Below are 26,048 nucleotides of genomic sequence, written 5' to 3'. Positions count from 1 at the left end.
ACACGGCCGGAGGGGTTTTACGTGAATATGTCACGACAGCGGATTATATATGTGTTGGGAAGTGTAAATAAATGAAAACAAGTTTAATAATCAATTATAATTTTATTTATCACATGTCTATGATAAGAGAAATAAGATAAAAAGGGTAGACAAGACACATCCAAGTTCTGGCGAAAGTCAGATCAATACAAGTTGTTGTTATTTGGTTTTTAGGAGCATTAGCAACTAAGGGCATATTGCTCCGGGATATGCGGTGGTCATTCCCTGACCTTTCCGCATCCTCCGTATTTGGTGGTGACGGGCTTGAACCCTGGTCTAATCAAGAAGCGTGTGCTATGCACTGCTGCTCCTTCCCACCTGGCTACAGAGGCGCCTCAATACAAGTGTTATCGAGCATGGTCACCATGGTCTGAATGTAAGTGAGATTAAACTCGTGTTGCATGAAGTCCTGGAGAGATCGGTTTTGTGACACATCAACATTGAAGTCACCGGTGATGATGATTGCCGTATGCAGGTCTGGCTCGAACTGGGGATTATTTTCTTTATGCATTTTGAGTATTGCAGTAAGGATCGATAGATACAACATTCTATTGCTTAATGATGGAGTATATTCAGAAACATTCTATTGCTGAATGATGGAGTATATTCAGCAAAATTCTATTGCTGAATGAAGCGATGGAGCCCGATTCGGTGCCAACTCCGGCACCGAATATGGCTCCATCGATTCAATGGGGCAGTCGCTCTCCATCACCTCACTGTCGTTGAATGCTTCCCAGTTTATTGTAATGTTTGTACAATGGTTGATTCACCAAGTAACGAAGCCAAGCCTTTTACAACAGATTTCTTCATGAAACGACTTGAAAGTGTGATCATCGCCCAAACGCCGGGGTACAGGCCTCCAGACTTGTACACAGTACAGGTCTGGAGGCCTCATTTTAGGAAGGATGTCGATTTGCTCGAGCGTGTACAGAGAAGGGCAACAAGACTGGTGAGGGGAATGAAGGGATCCTCTTACCAAGAGAGGCTTAAGTTCTGCAAATTGCAGTGGCTGGATACTAGGCACCGGCACGGTGATCTGATTGAGGTGTATAAGGCCTTGAATGGGTTGAGCACACTTAATTCTGATGGGATCCTTCCACTTGTTCAGATTACGAACCTAAGGGGGCATAAATTCAAATTAAGAAAAGACAGATGTAGAATAGATGTGCAGAAATTTGCCTTTAGCCAGCGGGTGGTTAATTGATGGAACAAACTTCCATCTGTCGTTGTGGAAGTTGATAGGTTAAATAAATTTAAGGAGGAACTGGACAGGCATTTGGAGGGAATGGTGTGATTTTTTTTTTTTTTTTTTTAGCTGATGCTGCATAAGCTCATACACTTGCTTTCTTGCATCATATGCCACTACTACTGCTACCACACTGTTCACGTTGACTGGCACGTTTATGACTCGACTCACTATGCCGCAGTTGTCCTCGTAATGAAGCCTGCGGATCTGCACAAATGGCAAACGTTGTGAAATCAGCTGTGCACTGATCGGGTCCAAAGGTGGCTGTCCGCTGGGCTTTGGCGAATATTTGAAACCATTCGATTATGACAAGTTTGGAATCGTATTGCTGTCCAGTGATTTTCTGCAAGCAATGCACAACTTGAAATCTGAAACTTCTTCGCCCGGGGAACGTGTTATGGAGCAGTAACATGTGTTTTGACTTCACTGGCTTCAGGTCTTGCAGAAACCATAGTCTGTCACACACACATCACGTTTATGACTGAATGGATTGTTCACAAACATGTTCTCAAAATGCTCACTCGCCGACCTCCAATGGTCTTCCATTGTCACCGATCTTCAGAAATCCACATCCATTTCGTCCAATCCAACTTCCGAAGCGGTGGCATAGTCACTTATGTCATTTACATCCATGTGTTCGTGTGCCGCCACCATCAGCCACGCTGCTTCCATTTTTTTTCGCTCCCAATACTTTCTTATTAGTTCCAACCCAGGCATTAGGGTATTATTGGAAAGCTGACAAGCTGCTCTTTCCCGTCGTATGCATTCGACATATTTCTGGCTCGCTTTCCCGCGAGTATAGGCGGACATTGTGATCTAAAATTTTTCAACTTCAATTCACATTGTTTTCACCAACACTGTATTGAAATTTAATTATTTTGCATTAAACTGATAGATATTGATGAGAGCTGTTGATTGACACTAAAACGAGCGTCGTACCACGACTGAGTGCAAAGTTATACTGAGTGGTGGAAGTTTCCAAAGCGCAGTGGATCGATCGTACAGAAAATGCTGGACCCCCCACTGCTACCCGTGTGGCGGGGCGCACTATCTGAAGGTCACTGACGAATCTTTATTCCCTCAACTATCAAATGATACCAGTTTGGTTTGGCTACCTTTAATACTTTAGAAATTATTAAGCCAAACCTTATCGAATGATTTCGTTACACTCAACTTTTCATCCCATACCCCCCAGTACTGTTCTGAATTTAAAGAAGTATTCATGTCAAAAGGACAAAAATACAGTATAACATGAAGTTCTCTAAGCAGTGTGTATCTCCGGCTAGAACAGCTTATGGGAGTTCTGTTAATGATAGATAGGAACTTTGCCAGCACGGAGATGATTATCTCATTGTATAAGGCAATGGTTAGGCCACATCTTGAGTACTGCATACAGGTATGGAAGCCTCATTTAAAAAAAAAAAGATGTGGATCTCTTGGAATGGGTGCAGAAGAGCAACTAGACCAGTTAAGAACACAAAGGGTTACTCTTACCACAAAAGAATTTGGTTCTGTAAATTGCTGGGGTTGGAAACTAGGTACTTACAAGGAGACCTGATTAAAGTGTTTAAGGCTTTAAATGAATTGAGAAAACTTAATGATGTGATATTCTGTTTCTTGGCCTACAAACACTAGGGATATAAAATTAAAAAGAATGATTGTTGGGCAGATGTACAAAAATTAATTTTTAGGAAGAGAGTAACTGATTGTTGAAAGAAATACCGACCCGGTGTTGTGTAAGTGGGTAGATTTTAAAAGATTTAAGGAAGGATTAAACATTTTATTAAAGTGGATGAGCAGATGAGTAGGTAGTGTGTTTTTTATTTTAATTTTATTGATGCAGTATAAGCTTGCTTCTTGTATCATTTTTCACAACCACCACTACTATTACTAATAATAATACTGTTGTTTCTGTTCAAATTATTGTGATGGATAATATTAATGCTAAATCTACTCTATGGAATTTTTTTTGTTTGGTTTTTTGTATGTAGCAAATTTTTCACATTGTACAACGTAAATAGGGGTGCACAAAGGTAGTGATTGATTATTAGACTGTACTGAATTGCAAACACGTCAGCCCACTACCCGGCATGCAATGTGATGCCAGGGCTACCCAGACACCATACCCGCCCCGCCGCCAACCTGACTCCTGTCTCTTGGACTATGAAGGTAGGGGCATAGCATCGACAGTTGACCCTTGCAGGCAAACCCACTAGCTGACTAATCCTAGCTGGGCCATCCAGGACCACCCGTCTTGTCGAAGCTGGGCCCCTCAACCACAAGGGCTCCCATTTCCAAATTTCCATGGGTTGCAGCAAAAGGCAAACATGCCGGATTCCATTGATGCTAGCCTAGAACCTGGGCTGTGGATGTTGGATCCCAGCGATGCTAATCTGGAGGACCAGCAGCATCACTGGGAGATCCTCTCGTACAGGTTCCCACATCGAGGGGTACTGATGTGTTGTCGTGAAGAAGCAGCACACGTGTAGAAAGTTTTCCACGGGGTTTTTCCTTTATGACATCCTTTAGGTTGTACAGTAGTGAATGTACAAAATTACCACAGCATTCCAAAAAATGGTGGCCATAATGTGGCCAGCTGAAGGGTGTGCTCAAAATATTTTGGGTTGGGGGGAAAACCCTTGTGCATCCATTGAATTGATTCTTGCTTGGTCTCAGGATCCCAGTGATGAACCCATGTTTCATCATCTGTAACAATTCTGGAGATGAAAGTTTCAGGATCCCTTCCATAAAGCCCTAAATTCTCCTCAAAACAGCGTACTCTGAATTGCTTTAGCACAGGGGTCAGAAATCTGGGGATCAACTTTGCACTGACCTTACTCATCCCCAAACATTCATGGAGGATAGTTACAACTATTCCCTCAGATATGCCATATTTCCTAGAGATTTGGGACACCTTTAAACATCTCTCATTCAGCACAAGGGGTTCCACAGCATGGCACATTTCTGGAGTGGTTACTGTCACAGGCCTTCCTGGATGTAGATCATCTTCAATGGACTCTACCCCATTTGAACTGTTTTGACCAGAATACTCTGAAGGTTCACTGTTGCCATTCACAGCTACCCAGGGGCATTCCTAGGGTATGTGGTGCCCTGATACCAATTAAAATCTGGCGCCCATCTCTTTAAAATTTTCTTCATACATGTAAGTTTCAGGTTTTCAGGTCCCCCCCACCTTGAATGTTGGCGCCTGGGTACAGTGCACCCCTTGCACCCTTGGATGGCCCACCCCTGCAGCTACCATCCTTTCATGAATGACCTTTGGCTATTTCTTTCTTTGGTGAGAAACTTGATGACCGAACGATGCTCCAATTTCAGCAAATTCATAATTGATACAGGTGCCATCCTTCTTTCTGTTACAGCAGCACAACCTAAAAACAGTGGGATCAAAATTAGTATGTTTCAAGTTGAGATATGTAGAAACACTTTAAATCATAAATCACTGAAATATAACCATGGGAAGTACCTTAGGCAGATAATTTATTGAATGCCCCTTGTAAATTATTATACAGAAGGAAAAATTTATACTGTGAAACTATTCAAAAAAAAATTTTGTAACTGTATGATTAAATTCCTATTTAGAAAATATATATGCAAATTTATTTAGTATGTGATTTATGCATATCTCTGCATAAATAAAATAGAAAAAAATAAATGCAGTCTGAATTATAGAGGGTCCAAATTAATGTGGTTTCACTTTAGCATTGTCATTAGTAGAGGCATATGATGCAAGAAAGCAAGCTTATATATCAGCCAAAAAAACCCCTTCCCGTTTCACCCATCCATTCACTCCAAATGCTTGTCTAGTTCTGCCTTGAACTTATTTAATAAGTTTTCAACTTCCACTATGACAGATGGAAGTTTGTTCCAACTATCAACCACCCCGCTGGTTAAAGGCAAATTTCCGCACATCTATTCTACAATTGTCTTTCCTCGATTTGAATTTATGGCCCCTCAGATAGTAATCTGAGCAAGAGGAAGAATCCCATCAGCATTGGGCTTGCTCAAACCATTCAAGGCCTTATACACCTCAATTAGATCACCTCGCAGGTGCCTAGTCTCCAGAGTTTATATCCCTTAATAAAGTTTAATAATATGGGTTTCATAGGAATGGTTCCCTTAGCCCATTAAAGTGTTTCTTTTTGTTCATAGGGCTGGATAAAGGAAACCAAAATCATATATTTAAATTTATGTACTGACTAATTCTGCAATTTGCATCAATTATTACTGATGTTTTTTTTTTTTTTTTTTGAAATAATCATAATAATATTAACTCCGGTCTAGTTGATTATATTATTTTGTTTTATAAAATATTTCAATAATAAATTTTCTTCATTAAATAGGTTATTTTTGTCCTAGTTCCCCCCTTACCATTCAAATATCTGTAGCAATTAACCTTTTCCAGAGGGAGTTTGGGGAAGATGTCTGGGCCCTGAGCAGCGTGTTTTTCCACTAGCCATTGTCTTTGTGGAGTGTTTCTTCATGAAATTTTGAAAGTTCATAAAAATTAAAATTTTGTACATATACACTATTTAAATATCAATTTGTTCTTGTTAAATTTTATTTTATGTATATATTTTTTTATCATACTCTAATACCATATTCTACATCTACTTATGTATCACTTAATTTCAATTGAATCAAATTCTGGATCGGAACTCCAGAGCATTTCAGCTAAGCATGATCTCCTCTTCCTTTGATTTTTATATCTGTCTTTCCAGATTAACTGTGCCCATTAGATGGAAACAACTATGGGAAGATTTGTAGCATGTTTTGAAAAGTTATTTGAAATCTATTCAAAATGACTTTGTAAAAAGTGTGTGTATATATATATATATATATATATATATGTAAATCCTCAGGGCACACACAAAAAATATATGCATTTATGGACTCTGGAAAGGCATTCACAAAAAAACAAAACTTACATAATACAATTGATAATGTGCAAAAGTTAATGACAACTAGATAGACTGCCATGAAAATATCTAGAAATTGTTTGACGTTGGTATACTATTGAACACTACAAAATATTTCTAAAATGCAGTAGAAATACTGAACAGAATCAATAGAAAGAATATGAGGCCACATACTGTGTGATGTTTTTGGATGAAATGTTTGAGAACCATTTTGTTATACTATTCCTGTTAACGTTTATTAATCTCCCCAGCAACGGTATAACAAAGCTTTTCTCAATTGTTTGTTCAGGAACCAGGTGCTATACTTTTAGTCAGTCTACACTTACAATAGTTCCACCTATGAGAAATACTCCATTGTCACTAAGACCTTGAAAATAGAATTTTAAAACTACAAGCTCCACTGATTAAAATATTGACAGTTATTCACAATTTTAATAATACTGCTGTTAATTAAAAAATTTATACACCTGATTTTACAATAAATAGTTCTTTTTTTTTTCACCTTTAAACACTTTAAGAAAATGTGCAATGGATAAAATGTTGGAAAAAATACTAGTCTTTAAGACTAAGCAAAAAAAAATGTCTTTTAAGGCATATATTGTGATTTATAGAATGGGCAGCAGGATTCTTTAGAACATCTTCTTTTTTGTTGCTGTATATCGTTCCATGTACTGCAATAAATAAAATTTGTTAATTTTACACTGTGTTTGATTATTCAAACTCAATAATAATAAAGTAGCGCGCACACGCACACACACGCGCGCAGCGCGCGCGCACACACGCACTCGCACACACACGCACGCGCACACACGCACGCGCACACACACGCACGCGCACACACACGCACACGCGCACACACACACACACACACCTTAATGTTTGTCTGCTTATCTTTTCAATAAATTCTCATTCTCATACAGCTATAATTTTTTTCATCCTAAAGATTTTTGGCTGGAGATAAACATCTTTAATTTCAAAATTTTGAAGTCAAACCATCCTCAAAATACAGGGATGTTAAAATTAAAGTATCCCTATGTAGAGGACTCTGGAGCGAGTTCTAAGGCTCGTACTGAAGAGAAATTTGGACAACAGGTACAATAAAGAAGGCGCTCGCCATTTATTGAAAAAAAAAATTAGTTACAAAATTTGTCACTATATGGCACTGTGGCAATACAAATCACTTGACCAGCACTACACTGTTCAATGTGTCCTCCATTTTGGTCAACAACAGTTTCCATTACTGCCTGTTAATAATAGCGATCTATTATTAACAGGTAGTAAGCTCGATCTTATTGCATTTGCGATAATACTGATAACTGGAATTCTGTGTGTTTTTATGTTACGGTATTATGGTGAAATGAGTTCCCCTTCACTGAAATCTTAAATCATATAAAAAACAAATTTTCAGAAACTTTTCTTCATTCCTATTTACGTATTATAATGATAAAGGGAAAGGGACCAACGGAAAGTGCAAGTGCTGGCAGTGCCAGGGAACGAAACAAAATTGATTTAGAAATGAAGATGAATATGATTAAAAAGTATGAAGCAGGACAAAGTTTGTCATCTATTGCATGGAATTAGGTCTTGCTGTGTCAACAGTGAATACTATTTTAAAGGACAGTGTGCGTATAAAAGAACATGTCAAAGGATCAACACACTTAAGTTCAACAGTGATCACAAAACAGCATCAGGTGCTATATCGAAGGTAGAAAAGCTATTAATAATATGGATGGAAAATCAGATTCAGAAGCAAGTGCCCCCGAATCCAATGGCCAATCGAGCAAAAGCAAGAAGTATTTATGAAAATATTAAGGATAAGTACAGTGAACCCCCCCAAGCCAAATTCATGGCAAGCAATGGGTGGTTTAATAGGTTCAAGCATCGCACTGGTGTCCAAAACATTAAAGTATGCAGTGAAGTCGCCAGAGCCGATTTTGCAGCTGCAGAAAAATTTTGTGATGTGTTGGAAAAAATTATTGATGAAGGCGGCTGGCTATTCAACGATTGTTGATGAGACTGCTCTGTATTTGAAAAAAATGCCAGATTGAACATAAAATGCCAAAGAGGAAAAGACAATGCCAGGTTTCAACGCTTCAAAAGATAGGGCCACGCTCTTGCTTGGGGCTAACGTAGCGCAAGATTGCAGATTAATACCACTGCTTGTGTACCATTCTGGAAATCCTTGTGCATTTAAGGGCATCAATAAAGCCACCCCACTCGTGCATTTCTGATCGAACCGGAGAGCATGGATAACAATATCTCTCTTTGAGGATTAGTTTAAATGCTACTTCATTCCCAAGGTTGAAAAATATTGTAAAGACAACAATGTTCCTTCCAAGATTTTGCTTCTATTAGATAATCTTCCTGGACATCTTACGCATCTAAATAATTTCCATTTGAACGTGAGTCATATTTCTACCACCAAACACGACTTCACTCATCCAACCTATGGATCAGGATGTTATTTTTGAATTTAAAAGCACACTATTTATGCACAACGTTTGCTCAGGCATTGTCTGAGTAGACAGTGAGAAAAAGTTTATATTAAGAGACTTTTGGAAATCTTACAATATTTAACACGCCATCTTAAATATTAATAAGGCCTAGGCAGAAATCATTAAAAGTTGTTTAAATGGCGCATAGAAGAAAATATGTCCATGGCACTTAAAAGGCTTCGAAGGATTTGAAAAAGACGAGTCACACGAAGAGGTTACAGATAAGATTGTAAAGGTTGCAGAGCTACTTCAGTTGGAGAAAAGAGGTTACTCTTGCCATTGTTGCACATGGCCAAGAGCTGTTTTGAGAAATTCTCAAATATTTTATGAAATAATTCTTAAAAGTGTACTAATATATCATGTGCATTATTAATTTATTAATATGTATTAATAAATTAATACATATTAATAAATGTATTAATTTATTAATACATTTATTAATATTATAAATCAGAAACATACCCCTATAAGTGGGAATATTCATTCCCACTTATAGGGGTATGTTTCTGATTTATTTCCCATCTTTGACTATATTTCTGAATATTGAATTAAGGTATTTTTCATTGTTGAAAGGATCATATTTCTTCATAATGAAATTTCTGTTTAATGAATTTTTTCAAACAAATGATCAATTTCTTTATATAGAAGTTTGCCTGTATATACTGGAAAGGTATTTTTGTATGATACTGGAAAATTGACCAACTGGAAAGCATGTGGGATTCCCTAACTGTCTGGAAATTAATAGGGCCCCTGTTCTGGTCAGACTAAAATTGCCAACTGAAGATGTTACCAACAGCAAATTGAAAATGGGAAGCATTCAAAGAACTTATCTTGGAAGCTACTACGCTTTACATACCAACTAAGAAATATTGTTCAAGGTTTAGGCCTAAATGGATGTCAGATGAATTAATGAGACATATGACAGAGAAGAAAAATGCATGGGATACATATAAATTAACACGTGACACAGAAGCCTATGATAGATACAAGTTGATCTGTAACCAAGTTACAAAGGAGATTAGGCAGGCAATTAACAGAAGTTTGCCTGTATATACTGGAAAGGTATTTTTGTATGTTACTGGAAAATTGACCAACTGGAAAGCATGTGGGATTCCCTAACTGTCTGGAAATTAATAGGGCCCCTGTTGTGATCAGACTAAAATTGCTATAAATGGGACCAACTGATGTTACCAACAGCAAATTCGAAATGGGAAGCAATCAAAGAACTTATCTTGGAAGCTACTAGGCTTTACATACCAACTAAGAAATATTGTTCAAGGTTTAGGCCTAAATGGATGTCAGATGAATTAATGAGACATATGACAGAGAAGTAAAATGCATGGGATACATATAAATTAACACGTGACACAGAAGCCTATGATAGATACAAGTTGATCTGTAACCAAGTTACAAAGGAGATTAGGCAGGCAAAGGCAGATTATGAGAAATCTTTGGCAAGGGATGCAAAGAAAAACAGCAAAGAGTTCTTTACTTATGTAAACACTAGAAAGAAGGGGATGAATCAGATTGGTCTACTTGATATCGATGGGTCAACTGTTGATGATCCTGCTCAGGTAGCTAACAAACTAAATCAATATTTTGCATCGACATTCACACATGAGGAGTTATTCAGTGAGGGGAATGCCAGAGGTATATTCAACTCTGGCAGTAAGCTAGAGAATCTTGTAATAACTGAGAGTAAAGTGGAGGAGAAATTGTTGAAGATAAACACAAGAAAGGCACCTGGGGTGGATGGGATGGGATCTATCCAGTTATATTAAAGGAGGCAGCAAAGGAAGTAAGCAATCCGTTAGCAATAATTATGAGAGCTTCCTTGGACTCAGGGGAGGTACCCACAGACTGGAGATGTGCAAATGTGACCCCAATTTACAAAGGAGGATCAAAGGCTGACACAAGTAATTATAGACCTGTGAGTTTAACTTCTGTTCCAGGAAAATTAATGGAGGCACTGGTTAAAGAAGCACTGCAGGATCATCTAGACAAGACTTCAGTTATAGCTCAGACACAGCATGGTTTTGTTAAGGGGAAGTCTTGCCTGACCAATCTGACTGGATACTATGATGCAGTCAGAAAAGAACTGGATGCAGGGAATAACTTTGATATTATATACTTGGATCTTAGAAAGGCTTTTGATACTGTTGCACATGGAAGACTGCTGCACAAATTGGAGCAGTGTGGCATTGGAGGCAAATTGCTGCTATGGATAAAGGGGTGGTTGAGGGGGAGAAGACAGAGAGTGGTAATCAATGGACACTGCTCATTGTGGACTAATGTTATTAGTGGAGTCCCTCAGGATTCAGTGTTGGGTCCATTATTGTTTTCTGCATTTATAAATGATATTGATGATGGTATATCATGCTTAATGTCCAAGTTTGCAGACAATACAAAGGTTGGCAGGGTTGACAAGGACACTACTGACACTATGCTGCTGCAACAGGATCTGTAAAGGTTGAGAAGATGGGCTGAGAGGTGGCAAATGAAGCTTAACATTGACAAATGTAAAGTACTACATATGGGAAACAGCAACCCCAGAGCAACGTATTAACTCTGTGGTACTACACTGACAGTGTTAGAGAATGAAAAGGACCTGGGGGTAATTGTGCAGGCAGATATGAAGTTCTCTGAGCAGTGCAGACGGGCTGCAAGAGTAGCTCATGGTGTCTTGTCAATGATATACAGGAATTTTTCTAGCAGGGATAAGGAGGTGATTATTCCCTTGTATAAGGCAATGGTCAGGCTGCACCTTGAGTACATTAGCATTAGCATTAGCAGAAGCATTTGATGCAAGAAAGCAAGCTTATGCAGCATCAGCCAAAAAAAACAAAAAAAAAACAAAAAAAACCCACTTCCACTTCACCCCTCTGTTCGTTCAAAATACCTGTCCAGCTGAGCCTTAAACTTATTTAGGCTATCAACCTCCACCACAAGGGATGGCAGTCTGTTCCACCAACCAACCACCCGCTGGCTAAAGGCAAATTTCCGCACGTCTATCCTACATCTGTCTTTCCTCAATTTGAATTTATGCCCTCTCAGGTGATTTTTCTGAGCTAGAGGAAGAATCCCATCAGCATTGAGCATGCTTAAACCATTCAAGGCTTTATACACCTCTATCAGATCACCTCGCTGGTGCCTAGTCTCCAGACACTGTAATTTGCAAAACTTAAGCCTTTCTTCGTAAGAGCACCCCTTTGTTCCATTCACTAATCTTGTTGCCCTTCTCTGTACTCGTTCCAGCAGCTCTACATCCTTCTTGAAATGAGGCCTCCAGACCTGTATACAGTACTCTAGGTGTGGCCTGACCATTGCCTTATACAATGGAATAATCACCTCCTTATCCCTGCTGGAAAAATTCCTGTATATCATTGACAATACTCCATGAGCTACTCTTGCAGCCTGTCTGCACTGCTCAGAGAACTTCATATCTGCCTGCACAATCACCCCCAAGTCCCTTTCATTCTCTACCACTGTCAGTGTAGTACCACAGAGTTGATATGTTGCTCTGGGGTTGCTGTTTCCCATGTGTAGTACTTTACATTTGTCAATGTTAAACTTCATTTGCCACCTCTCATCCCATCTGCTCAACCTTTCCAGATCCTGTTGCAGCAGCATAGTGTCAGTAGTGTCCTTGACAACCCTGCCAACCTTTGTATCATCTGCAAACTTGGACATTAAGCTTGATATACCATCATCAATATCATTTATAAATACAGAAAACAATAATGGACCCAACACTGAGCCCTGAGGGACTCCACTAATAACATTAGTCCACGATGAGCAGTGTCCATTGATTACCACTCTCCGTCTTCTCCCCCTCAACCACCCCTTTATCCATAGCAGCAATTTGCCTCCAATGTCACACTGCTCCAATTTGTGTAGCAGTCTTCCATGTGCAACAGTATCAAAAGCCTTTCTAAGATCCAAGTATATAATATCAAAGTTATTCCCTGCATCCAGTTCTTTTGTGACTGCATCATAGTATCCAATCAAGTTGGTCAGGCAAGACTTCCCCTTAACAAAACCATGCTGTGTCTGAGCTATAACTGAAGTTATAGCTCTGTATACAAGACACGTATACAAGCCTCCAGACTTGTATACGTGTACTGTATACAAGTCTGGAGGCCTCACTTCAAGAAGAATGTAGAGCTGCTGGAACAAGTACAGAGAAGGACAACAAGATTAGTTAATGGAACAAAGGGGTACTCTTACGAAGAAAGACTTAAGTTTTGCAAATTACAGTGTCTGGAAACTAGGCACCAGCGAGGTGATCTGATAGAGGTGTATAAAGCCTTGAATGGTGGTGAGCATGCTCAATGCTGATGGGATTCTTCCTCTTGCTCAGAATAATCACCTGAGAGGGCATAAATTCGAATTGGGGAAAGACGGATGTAGGATAGATGTGAGGAAATTTGCCTTTAGCCAGCAGGTGGTTGGTTGGTGGAACAGACTTCCATCCCTTGTCGTGGAAGTTGATAGCCTAAATAAGTTTAAGGCACAGCTGGACAGGTATTTCGAACGAACAGACTGGTGAAGTGGAAGTGGTTATTTTTTATTTATGTATTTTTTTTTTTTTTTGGCTGATGCTGTATAAGCTTGCTTTCTTGCATCAAATGCCTCTACTAATATTAATGCTAATCTCTTAGTAATTGTCACTGTCGTAATAAAAGAGTTGAAGAGTCATAGAACATCACTAAAATTAAAAACATTGGAAAAAATACGTTTTCTGAATGGCAAAAATGACTTATGCTACTATCATGAGAAAATGAATGAAGAAAATGTAATGCTTTATTTTTATTTTCACATGAAATAAGAAGATATGCAATTAGAAAAGTGTAAAACTTTAATGGTAAAATAGGCACCGGCGAGGTGATCTGATAGAGGTGTATAAAGCCTTGAATGGTTTGAGCATGCTCAATGCTGATGGGATTCTTCCTCTTGCTCAGAATAATCACCTGAGAGGGCATAAATTCAGATTGAGGAAAGACAGATGTAGGATAGATGTGCGGAAATTTGCCTTTAGCCAGCAGGTAGTTGGTTGGTGGAACAGACTTCCATCCCTTGTTGTAGAAGTTGATAGCCTAAATAAATTTAAGGCTCAGCTGGACAGGTATTTCGAACGAACAGAGGGGTGAAGTGGAAGTGTTTTTTTTTTTTTTTTTTTGGCTGATGCTGCATAAGCTTGCTTTCTTGCATCATATGCCTCTGCTAATGCTAATGTTGGAGCGAAACCGTGTTGAAGAAGTACCGTGCTATACAGGGGTTGCCTGTATTTAAAAGCATTCATATACAAAGATTTCATTTTTCTGAAATTTCAAAATTCCCCAAAAAAAAAATTAACTTCAAAGAGCCCTATCAGAAACCCACTACTTCAAGCTCACAAGAACGTTGTGAAAGGGTAAAATAAAACCAATCATATCAGGGCCGTCAGAGAATCATCAACTCATCTATCTATGTATATTATGTCCATAAATTGCAGGTGTTCTCTGGTTGAGTTGCCTATTTTACTGGATGAAAAACATGAGTTTCCAGGGGAGAGGGAAAGACTTACAATCCATGCCTTAGACAACTAAATCAGCTGTCTAACGCATGGATTGTAAGTAAAAGTCCATAAAAGTTCCAATGTCATTGGTGGGATTTGAACTTGGGCCTTTTCCATCCTTTGTGGGAGACTGATTACAACCACATGGACTTGTGAAAGGGTAAAAGATAGAATGTAATTATATTCAGCTGATATATATATATATATACATCATCATAATGTGTTTCCTATCTGTAAACTGTGAGTTATAAAGGCCAGCCTGTCTGTTCTGTGAAAGTGTAGCTTTCCAATTAAAAAACTCCTTTAATCACATCTTGAGATTGGCTAACTTATGACTTGCCAAAAATAAGCTACAGGAGAATGGTTTAAGAAGTAAATGTGTGCTTTCCCCCCCCCACTGCTAGCTAACATATTCTACCAGAATTGACACAACATGCCATTCGGCAATCTGAACTGGGTACTCAAACCCGGTTTCCTTTAAAACCCCATCTCCAGGCAGTGGAGGAGGAGATGAGTCTATGTCTCCCGCTGTCCCCCCCCCCATACTTCGCCTGGTGGGGCTCGTTCCCACTGACCTCTTTGGGAATGCCTACTCTATCGTCCCCATCCTTCAACTTGTTTCCTCCCAGTCTTCAGCCTCCCCCACTCTAACTAAACCGACCAAGTACATCCCTAACAATGCCGTCAAATTCTAATCAACATCTAAATTCTACAGGAGACAAAAATAAAGTAAAAAAATATATATATATATGTTCAATTAAAAGACATCTGCTTTAAATTTCTTATTTGTAACTGTGAAAAAATTTTAATATCTTAAATATTATTATCATTAAAAATAAAGGGGTGTGTGTGTATGTGTGTGTGTGTGTGTGTGTACATGGTTATCAATTAATATGGAACTCAGTATATAACAAACATTGATCAAAAACAAACAGCATTTCATTAAAACTTAGAGAATACTCTAAGAGTGTACATCTTTCTCTCAATTCTAGGGTATTCTCTAACTCATTAACATTTTTAATGAGTTTGATGCAACTCTAAGCAGAATATATATACATCAATAGTGCAAATGGAGTTCTTCATGTTTTGTTTCAGTCTTATTTGCTGCAGGACTGTTTGGATATTTATTATTTGATGTCTCCTGACACAGGAGTAAAAATTAATTAGATTTAAGATAATGTTCCAAAATAAGATATTCTGATTAGAAAAACCCATATTACAGACTGAATTAATAAATGCTTATGCTTCTTAAATACTATTGCTATCCAAATGAAACTAAAAATATCTCATTTCATATCCAATGGCATATTGTGCTCAGTTTCAAAGGTCACCTCCATAAACAGTGTTGAAAAATGGGTTGTTTGCTAACTCTGTAATAAACATTATTCAGAAAATTTAAACATCTAAAAACTACCTATTAAAAATTACAGGTATTAAAACTCACATTTTCATAACTAGGCATATCATGTAATTCTTTCAATTCAAACAGATTGCCATCAACTGCTAGAAGAGAAATTTGAGAATCACTAAGTATCTTGTCTGAGAGTGCTGACAGTTGTAAACAATTTTCTTCTAATCTCAAAATTTTCAAACGTGGACATCTAGAAATTTCTTCAGACAGTACAGAAATCTGAAATACAATATAAAATGTTAAGTTAACTGTAAAAGTAATGGCAAGAATTACTGTATAATAAGACAGTGTTTGTATACAGTGAATTTATATATTAACCTTCAGGCAGAAATGTTTTTAAGGTCATAGCAGCAGGTGAAATGGTATACAGAAGTCACAAATCCAGAATAAAAACAAATAGCTGAAAATGGTAAACTAATACTTCATTCATAATCTGGATACCATAATAGATAATAATATCAAAAATTATGTTTAGAAACAGCAAACTTATTATCCAAGAAAAACTCATTTCCCCTAGCTGCTTAAAACAGTTTACTATGCATAAATTTTTACTCCAGAACAGAACTGTAAAAAATTCCTTAAAGAATTTTTTATAGCTATACTTCTCGAATGAAAAAATTATTTAAAAAAACTTCATGCCCTCAACCTGTCACCCTCAACTACCCACAGAGGCAAGATGTTTCAATGATTAACAATTGGATGGCTAAGGCAAAACTTCTTATAATCCAGTTCACAGTTCGTACTTCTTAATTTCATTTATAGCCCCTGGTTCTAACGTCATTTAATACTGTATACATTTTACTTTCACTCATTTTACTATTCTGTCTCAGAGCCTCATAAACCATAATTAGATTCTCTTTAAAGTACCTTGTTACCAAGCACTGTAGACCATATATTCAAAAAAACAACCCCAGGGGTTCACATCTGGTGAGTATCCAGGGTCCTGAGCTGGATATCATCAATCTTCTCTTTCTTGGTGATTCCCTTCTCTCTCTCTCTCTCAGAGTAACTCAGAAATTTTATTTTTTGGCTGGTGCAGCAAAAGCCTCAGGCTTCCTTGCACCATACAGCTAATAATGATAATAAAGTCTCTCCTCACACACGTTGCTTTCACCCAACCACACCAAGCATGTTGCCTGCGCTTGATCTTTTCAAGAGCATGAACGGTTTTTTTTGCAGCAACTTCTCCATATTCAAGGGCATATAAAGATATTAATAGTGAAATATGAGATTTACAATAAAATTAAAATTAAATGAAATGGGAAAGGAGCTGAAGTATAAGGAAGATGTTGTTTTAAACCTCTTACAAGTAATATGTTCACATATTACATGTATGAAGGACAATTATTATATTAAATTATTTTCTATAATTAGCTTATAGACCTAGTCAGAATCTATTGTATATTCTGAATTGAGACAGCGAGATTTGGAAATTAATTAATACCTAAGTATTAACAGGAGAGACTGCTTATAGAGGGATGGGATACACTTAAATAGAAAGGGAGCAAGAATGTTTGCTGATGCTATTGAGGCAATGTTAGGTGGCTCGGAAAACAGCTAGATTTGGGGAGATACAAGGACTAATAGATTAACAGTAGCCACTGGCAGAGGTGAAAGTGATTCTTACACTGCTTCTATTGGAATGAGCAGCAGCTTGGATTATAAGATGCAGGATATTTCAGAGACTGCTGGGAGTCATTGGGGTACAAGTAAACACATGGGTTGTGTTAGGGTAGCTAAGAAAAAGAACAGGTGCATGTATACTTGCATGTACACCAATGCTAGGAGTTTGGTAAATAAATTTGATGAATTTGAGGTATTGCTCAAAGCATCAAAGGTGGATACTGTTGGGATATCAGAGACGTGGTGTCACACAGATATAAGTAATGCAGAACTGGAATTTGGGGAGTACAATGTCTACAGAAAGGATAGACAGGATAGGAAGGGAGGAGGGGTTATGCTATTAGTTAAGAAACACATAAAATCCAAGGAAGTGAAGCCAGTCGACATCGCTGGACAGTGCAGTGTCGAGTCAATTTGGTGTGACATAAGCATTGGGAGATCAAAATTGAGAGCAGGAGTCTGCTATAGGCCTAATGATTCTGATGAGTATAATAAGAAACTGTACAGGGAAATAGAGTGGGCCAGTAAATCAGAGAGTCTTATAATGGGGGATTTTAATTTCCCAGATATTGACTGGAATTTGTGGGTTGGTCACTCACACACTAGCAAGGCTTTTGTGGATTTATTGGATGATTGTTTTCTAAATCAGCATGTTCGGGAGGCAACTAGAGGGAGCAATACTCTTGATTTGATTATCAGTAGTGATTCTTCATGCATTAAGAATCTGCACATACAGGAACCACTAGGTGGCAGTGATCACAGTGTGCTGAAGTGGGATTTACTCAAGGAGGTAACTACCATCAGGGGTAAAGGGAAGGGTTATTGCTTTCGTAAAGGCGACTACGATGGTCTGAGACAGTATTTAAATTCTATACAGTGGGACCAACTGATGATGTTACCAACAGCAAACTCAAAATGGGAAGCATTCAAAGAACTTATCTTGGAAGTTACTAGGCTTTACATACCAACTAAGAAATATTGTTCAAGGTTCAGGCCTAAATGGATGTCAGATGAACTAATGAGACATATGGCAGAGAAGAAAAATGCATGGGATATATATAAATTAACATGTGACACAGAAGCCTATGATAGATATAAGTTGATCTGTAACAAAGTTACAAAGGAGGTTAGGCAGGCGAAGGCAGATTATGAGAAATCCTTGGGTGCAAAGAAAAACAGCAAGGAGTTCTTTACTTATGTAAACTCTAGAAGGAAGGGGATGAATCAGATTGGTCCACTTGATATCGATGGTTCAACTGTTTATGATCCTGCTCAAGTAGCTAACAAACTAAATCAATATTTTGCATCTACATTCACAGATGAGGAGTTATTCAGGAAGGGGAATGCCACAGCGGAAGTAAACACTGGCAGTGAGCTAGATGATCTTGTAATAATTGAGAGTAAAGTGGAGGAGAAATTGTTGAAGATAAATACAAGAAAGGCACCTGGGGTGGATGGGATCTATCCAGTTATATTAAAGGAGGCAGCAAAGGAAGTAAGCAATCCGTTAGCAATAATTATGAGAGCTTCCTTGGACTCAGGGGAGGTACCCACAGACTGGAGATGTGCAAATGTAACCCCAATTCACAAAGGAGGATCAAAGTCTGACACAAGTAATTATAGACCTGTGAGTTTAACTTCTGTTCCAGGAAAATTAATGGAAGCACTGGTTAAAGAAGCACTGCAGGATCATCTTGACAAGAATTCAGTTATAGCTGAGACACAGCATGGTTTTGTTAAGGGAAGGTCTTGCCTAACCAATTTGATTGGATAGTATGATGTAGTCACAAAAGAATTGGATGCAGGGAATAACTTTGATATAATATATTTGGATCTTAGAAAGGCTTTTGATACTGTTGCACATGGAAGACTGCTGTACAAATTGGAGCAGTGTGGCATTGGTGGCAAATTGTTGCTATGGATAAAGGGATGGTTGAGTGGCAGAAGACAGAAAGTGGTAATTAATGGACACTGCTCATCGTGGACTAATGTTATTAGTGGAGTCCCTCAGGGTTCAGTGTTGGGTCCATTATTGTTTTCTGTATTTATAAATAATATTGATGATGGTATATCAAGCTTAATGTCCAAGTTTGCAGACGATACAAAGGTTGGCAGGGTTGTTAAGGATGCTACTGACACTATGCTGCTGCTGCAACAGGATCTGGAAAGGTTGAGCAGATGGACTGAGAGGTGGCAAATGAAGTTTAACATTGACAAATGTAAAGTACTACATATGGGAAACAGCAACCCCAGAGCAATGTATCAACTCTTTGGTACTACACTGACTGTGGTAGAGAATGAAAAGGACCTGGAGGTAATTGTGCAGGCAGATATGAAGTTCTCTGAGCAGTGCAGACGGGCTGCAAGAGTAGCTCATGGTGTCTTATCAATGATATACAGGAATTTTTCTAGCAGGGATAGGGAGGTGATTATTCCCTTGTATAAGGCAATGGTCAGGCTGCACCTTGAGTACTGTATACAGGTCTGGAGGCCTCATTTCAAGAAGGATCTAGAGCTGCTGGAACGAGTACAGAGAAGGGCAACAAGGTTAGTGAACAGAACGAAGGGTTGCTCTTACGAAGAAAGGCTTAAGTTTTGCAAATTACAGTGTGCACTGGCGAGGTGATCTGATAGAGGTGTACAAACCCTGAATGGTTTGAGCATGCTCAATGCTGTTGGGATACTGCCTCTTGCTCAGAATAATCACCTGAGAGGGCATAGATTCAAATTGAGGAAGGACAGATGTAGGATAGATGTGCGGAAGATTGCCTTTAGCCAGCAGGTGGTTGGTTGGTGGAACAGAATTCCATCCCTTGTTGTGGAAGTTGATAGCCTAAATAAATTTAAGGCTCAGCTGGACAGGTATTTCGAACGAACAGAGGGGTGAAGTGGAAGGGTTTTCTTTTTTTTTTTTTTTTGGCTGATGCTGCATAAGCTTGCTTTCTTGCATCATATGCCTCTACTAATGCTAATGGTCTGTAGATTTACCGTTCGTAACTTGCCGCCATTGTTATACGATACAACATTATATCCCGAACTAGATAGAGTAAGCTTAGTATAGTATAGTATATAATATAATATTGTCAATTAATCAGAAAAATCTATTAATCTTGTTAAATAATATTGTAGTATATAATATAATATTGTCAATTAATCAGAAAAATCTATTAATCTTGTTAAACTTCATTGTGAATTAAATTGTACTTTTTAATTAATACATATAACGAATTAGATTACAAACATAACAATTAATTAATACATAACTTGATACAGAAGTTATATAAACGGAACTCGTAGATAATACCCGATACTGAAAAATATATATAGCATTATAACTGTGTTGGGATACAAGTTTAGGGTTATAATTTTGTACTGAAATTGAAATTTTATTGAAATTAAATCGAAATCATGAATCAGACCAGAGCAGCAAAACAAAAGGCTCAAGCTAATGGGAGGGCTGTGGTTCAAGGGAGAACTGAGGGGGGGCAGTTTCCCTCTGAATCACAGCCTTTTAAAATGCACTGCTTGCTTGATGTTTGTGGAGCAATTGGGTACGGCACATGATATTGCCATGGGGGTTGTCATTGTGTGTGTGTGTGTGTGTGTGCGATGTAAGGAGTGTAAGTAAATCTGGCTAGAACTCAGCATTGTTATGGGCCTATATGAGAGCTTGAAGGACAGGGTGGATGCCCTTGAAGGATCTAAATTGAGGGGCCCATCAAGCTTGCAGCTGCCCACATCAACGTCAGAACTTGCACTTGGTCATCATGCAACACAGAGGCAACCCCCAAGGCAGAATGTGCTGGTCCCACAGGAACTAGTAGTTGTTGGTGACTCTATTGCCAGGGAAACGAGGAACATGCTTTGTAAAAAGGATAGGAAACAGGACCAGGGTATATCTGCCAGGGGCAAAGGTTGATGACATTCTAGAGCGGATATCATCTTTTAAGGGCACAAAAGGTAATATATTTGTACACGTTGGTACTAAAGATATTAAGAGTAGGAGACTGGCAGAATTACTTAACAAGTTCAGGTCACTGTTGAAAAAGCCATGAATTAGGGTTGAATTTGAAAGTGTCTGCAATTCTGCCCAGACACGATAGGAAGGAGTATATAATGAGAGCCTTGTCAATCAATTCGGCCCTGGAAAGATTGTGCAAGGCTCAAGGGGTAGAATTTTTTTTCAGCCTGGTCTGTACTTGTTAACAGGAGAGAATGTTTCTACAGGGATGGGATACACTTAAATAGAAAGGGTGCAAGAATATTTGCTGATGCTATCGAGGCAGTGTTAGGTGGGTCGGAAAACTGCTAGATTGGGGAGATACAAGGACTAATAGATTAACAGTAGCCACTGGCAGAGGTGAAAGTGATTCTTGCACTGCTTCTATTGCAATGAGCGGCAGCCTGGAAAACAAGATGCAGGATATTTCAGAGACTGCTGGGTGTCATTGCGGTACAAGTAAACACATGGGTTGTGTTAGGGTAGCTAAGAATAGGAACAGGTGCATGTATACTTGCGTGTACACCAATGCTAGGAGTTTGGTAAATAAATTGGATGAATTTGAGGTATTGCTCAACACATCAAAGGCAGATATTGTTGGGATATCAAAGACGTGGTGTCACGCAGATATAAGAAATGCAGAACTGGAATTTGGGGAGTACAATGTGTACAGAAAGGATAGACAGGATAGGAAGGGAGGAGGGGTTAAGCTATTAGTTAATAAACACATAAAATCCAAGGAAGTGAAGCCAGTCGACATTGCCGGACAGTGCAGTGTCGAGTCAGTTTGGTGTGACATAAGCATTGGGAGATCAAAATTGAGAGTAGGAGTGTGCTTTAGGCTTAATGACTCTGATGAGTATAATAAGAAACTGTACAGGGAAATAAGAGTGGGCCAGTAAATCAGAGAGTCTTATAATGGGGGATTTTAATTTCCCAGATATTGACTGGAATTTGTTTGTTAGTCACTCACACACTAGCAAGGCTTTTTGTGGATTTATTGGATGTTTGTTTTCTACAGCAGCATGTTTGGGAGGCAACTAGAGGGAGTAATACTCTTGATCTGATTATCAGTAGTGATTCTGCATGCATTAAGAATCTGCAGATAAAGGAACTACTAGGTGGCAGTGATTACAGTGTGCCGAAGTGGGATTTACTCAAAGAGGTAACTACCATCAGGGGTAAAGGGAAGGGTTTTTGCTTTCGTAAAGGTGATTACGATGGTCTGAGACAGTATTTAAATTCTACACAGTGGGACCAACTGATGATGTTACAAACAGCAAATTCAAAATGGGAAGCACTCAAAGAACTTATCTTGGAAGCTACTAGGTTTTACATACCAACTAAGATATATTGTTAAAGGTTTAGGCCTAAATGGATGTCAAATGAACTAATGAGACATATGGCAGAGAAGAAAAATGCATGGGACACATATAAATTAATGGGTGACATGGAAACCTATGACAGATATAAGCTGGTCTGCAAACAAGTCACAAAGGAGATTAGGCAGGCAAAGGCAGATTATGAGAAATCCTTAGTAACGGATGCAAAGAAAAACAGAAAAGAGTTCTTTACCTATGTAAACTCTAGTAGGAAAGGGATGAATCAGATTGGTCCACTGGATATTGATTGTTCAACAGTAGAGGATCCTGCTCAGGTGGTTAACAAAGTAAATGAGTATTTTGCATCTTCATTCACACATGAGTTGTTATTCAGGAAGGGGAATGCCAGAGATGAAGCAAACTCTGGCAGTGAGCTAGATTATTTTGTAATAACTGAGAGGAAAGTGGAGGAGAAACTGTTGAGGATAAACATAAAAAAGCACCCGGGATGGATGGGACTATCCAATTATATTAAAGGAGGCAACAAAAGAAGTAAACAAACCCTTAGCCATAATTATGACAGCTTCCTTGGACTCAGGGGAGGTAACCATGGGCTGGAGATGTGACCCCAATTCACAAAGGAGGATCAAAGGCTGACACAAGTAATTATAGACCTGTGAGTTTAACTTCTGTTCCCGGAAAATTAATGGAGGCACTGGTTAAAGAAGCACTGCAGGATCATCTAGACAAGACTTCAGTTATAGCTCAGACACAGCATGGTTTTGTTGAGGGGAAGTCTTGCCTGACCAATTTGATTGGATACTATGATGCAGTCACAAAAGAACTGGATGCAGGGAATAACTTTGATATTATATACTTGGATCTTAGAAAGGCTTTTGATACTGTTGCACATGGAAGACTGCTGCACAAATTGGAGCAGTGTGGCATTGGAGGCAAATTGCTGCTATGGATAAAGGGGTGGTTGAGGGGGAGAAGACAGAGAGTGGTAATCAATGGACACTGCTCATCGTGGATTAATGTTAATGTGGAGTCCCTCAGGGTTCAGTATTGGGTCCATTATTGTTTTCTGTATTTATAAATGATATTGATGATGGTATATCAAGCTTAATGTCCAAGTTTGCAGACGATACGAAGTTTGGCAGGGTTGTCAAGGACACTACTGACACAATGCTACTGCAACAGGATCTGGAAAGGTTGAGCAGATGGGCTAAGAGGTGGTAAATGAAGTTTAACATTGACAAATGTAAAGTACTACATATGGGAAACAGGAACCCCAGAGCAACGTATCAACTCTGTGGTACTACAATGACAGTGGTAGAGAATGAAAGGGACCTGGGGGTGGTTGTGCAGGTAGATATGAAGTTTTCTGAACAGTGCAGACGGGCTGCAAGAGTAGCTCATGGTGTATTGTCGATGATATATAGGAATTTTTCTAGCAGGGATAAGGAGGTGATTATTCCCTTGTATAAGGCAATGCTCAGGCCACACCTAGAGTACTGTATACAGGTCTGGAGGCCTCGTTTCAAGAAGGATGTAAAGATGCCGGAATGAGTACAGAGAAGGGCAACAAGATTAGTGAATGGAACAAAGGGATGCTCTTACGAAGAAAGGCTTAAGTTTTGCAAATTACAGTGTCTGGAGACTAGGCACCAGCGAGGTGATCTGATAGAGGTGTATAAAGCCTTGAATGGTTTGAACATGCTCAATGCTGATGGGATTGTTCCTCTTGCTCTGAATAATCACCTGAGAGGGCATAAATTCAAATTGGGGAAAGACGTGAGGAAATTTACCTTTAGCCAGCGGGTGGTTGGTTGGTGGAACAGACTTCCATCCCTTGTCGTGGAAGTTGATAGCCTAAATAAGTTTAAGGCTCAGCTGGACAGGTATTTCGAACGAACAGAGGGGTGAAGTGGAAGTGGTTACTTTTTATTTATTTATTTTTTTTTTTTTTTGGCTGATGCTGTATAAGCTTGCTTTCTTGCATCAAATGCCTCTATTACTGCTAATCTCTTAGTAATTGTCACTGTTGTAATAAAAGAGTTGAAGAGTCATAGAACATCACTAATATTAAAAACATTGGAAAAAATACGTTTTCTGAATGGCAAAAATGACTTTTGCTACTATCATGAGAAAATGAATGAAGAAAATGTAATGCTTTATTTTTATTTTCACATGAAATAAGAAGATATGCAATTAGAAAGTGTAAAACTTTAATGGTAAAAAATATTCTTGAATAAAACAGAAAGGAAAAAACATACTAAATTCTGTCTCATAACCATTCCTTCTTCATCTTCTGCTTTTCTTGGCTGGTGTGCCACGAGGAATAAATGGCAAGAGTTTCCATCATATTCTTTTTTCTTTAGCTTTGGCTTCGTAACTGAGAGATTGTTCAGCAAAATTTCTTGTTTATGGTAACTGACAACAATTTCAGTTGGCTTTTAAATTCAAAAGCTTATTTTATTGGTATTAACAGTCCCCAAATGTGCACTCACAACCATATGTATTATGTCTGTAGAAGTGTGCGTTCATAGTCTTATCTGCATGTTATGCAGGCTAAAACACCTTGAATACCTCATGGGGGTACCATACATCCTCTTTCTGAGATCCACTAAATTATAGCCTTAAATAAAGACTTTAGAAATTCCTCTAGTTATCAACAGGAATTGAACCATGCCTCTCCAAACCAGTGGAAGATGTCAACGTATTGTGTCAACTATGCTGCCACAGAGGTGTGGTTTGATTCCTGTTGATGACTAGAGGAATTTCTAACAAAATTCAAAATTTGAAAATCTATAAAATCTAAAGGGTCTTGTACAGAATTTCAAATAGACTACTTTCATTCCAAATCTGTTAAATGTTTAACAGTTGCCAAAACTACCATATTGCCAGGTCTGCTAATGAAAGGGTGGCCAGAGGAGGTCTATTGACTAGTTTGGTATGGTTGTTAAAGATCATGGGGAGCTGTTTTACAATCTGGTTGGAAGAACTCAAAATTTATAGTTTCGCTACTTATCTTTAAACAGTTGGCTAGAAAATTTTTCATTTTTTTTTTTTTTTTTTCTTTTTACTTAGTCCTGCTATTTTCTAAAGGTGTTCTAAAATAAATTCTTCAGGATAAATTTTTTTCGTGTGATGAGCTGATGCTATACCAAAGCATGGCAACAGCTCATCACAAGAGAACAGTATTAGAAAAGAGAACATGGATCTCCTCCATGTTTTCTATTTTAATACTTTTTGTTCTTAATTGCCAATGATAGTAAAACTACATTTGAATTAATATACAAATATTACCACCTTCAAGATTATCCAAAAAAGATTCTTAGCAGTAATTTAAATATAATGCAAGTTGGCTTACTAAACCTTAAAAGTTTCAAAATATCCTCGGGAAAATAATTAT

General features: G+C 38.4%; 1 protein-coding gene across 2 annotated transcripts in view; it reads right to left on the bottom strand.

The window, feature by feature from the left end:
• Nucleotides 1-6,730: 6,730 nt before the first annotated feature.
• LOC150088170 (leucine-rich repeat-containing protein 57-like) overlaps nt 6,731-26,048 on the bottom strand; it is an 81,828-nt gene continuing 62,510 nt past the window's right edge. For both annotated transcript variants that reach the window (XM_090370598.1, XM_090370599.1), the window contains 2 exons: nt 15,719-15,904; nt 6,731-6,893 (listed from right to left, as the gene is read on the bottom strand). In XM_090370598.1, the coding sequence (XP_090226724.1) occupies nt 6,852-6,893; nt 15,719-15,904 (228 nt within the window). In that variant the 3' untranslated portion in view covers nt 6,731-6,851. The remainder of the gene's footprint in view (nt 6,894-15,718; nt 15,905-26,048) is intronic.

The sequence above is a fragment of the Mastigoproctus giganteus genome, chromosome 3 (assembly GCF_048544385.1).
Source record: "Mastigoproctus giganteus isolate SK-2022 chromosome 3, ASM4854438v1, whole genome shotgun sequence".
NCBI lineage: Eukaryota > Metazoa > Arthropoda > Arachnida > Uropygi > Thelyphonidae > Mastigoproctus > Mastigoproctus giganteus.
The sequence above is the reverse complement of the archived record's forward strand: the minus strand, read 5'-3'. Positions and strand labels throughout refer to the sequence as shown.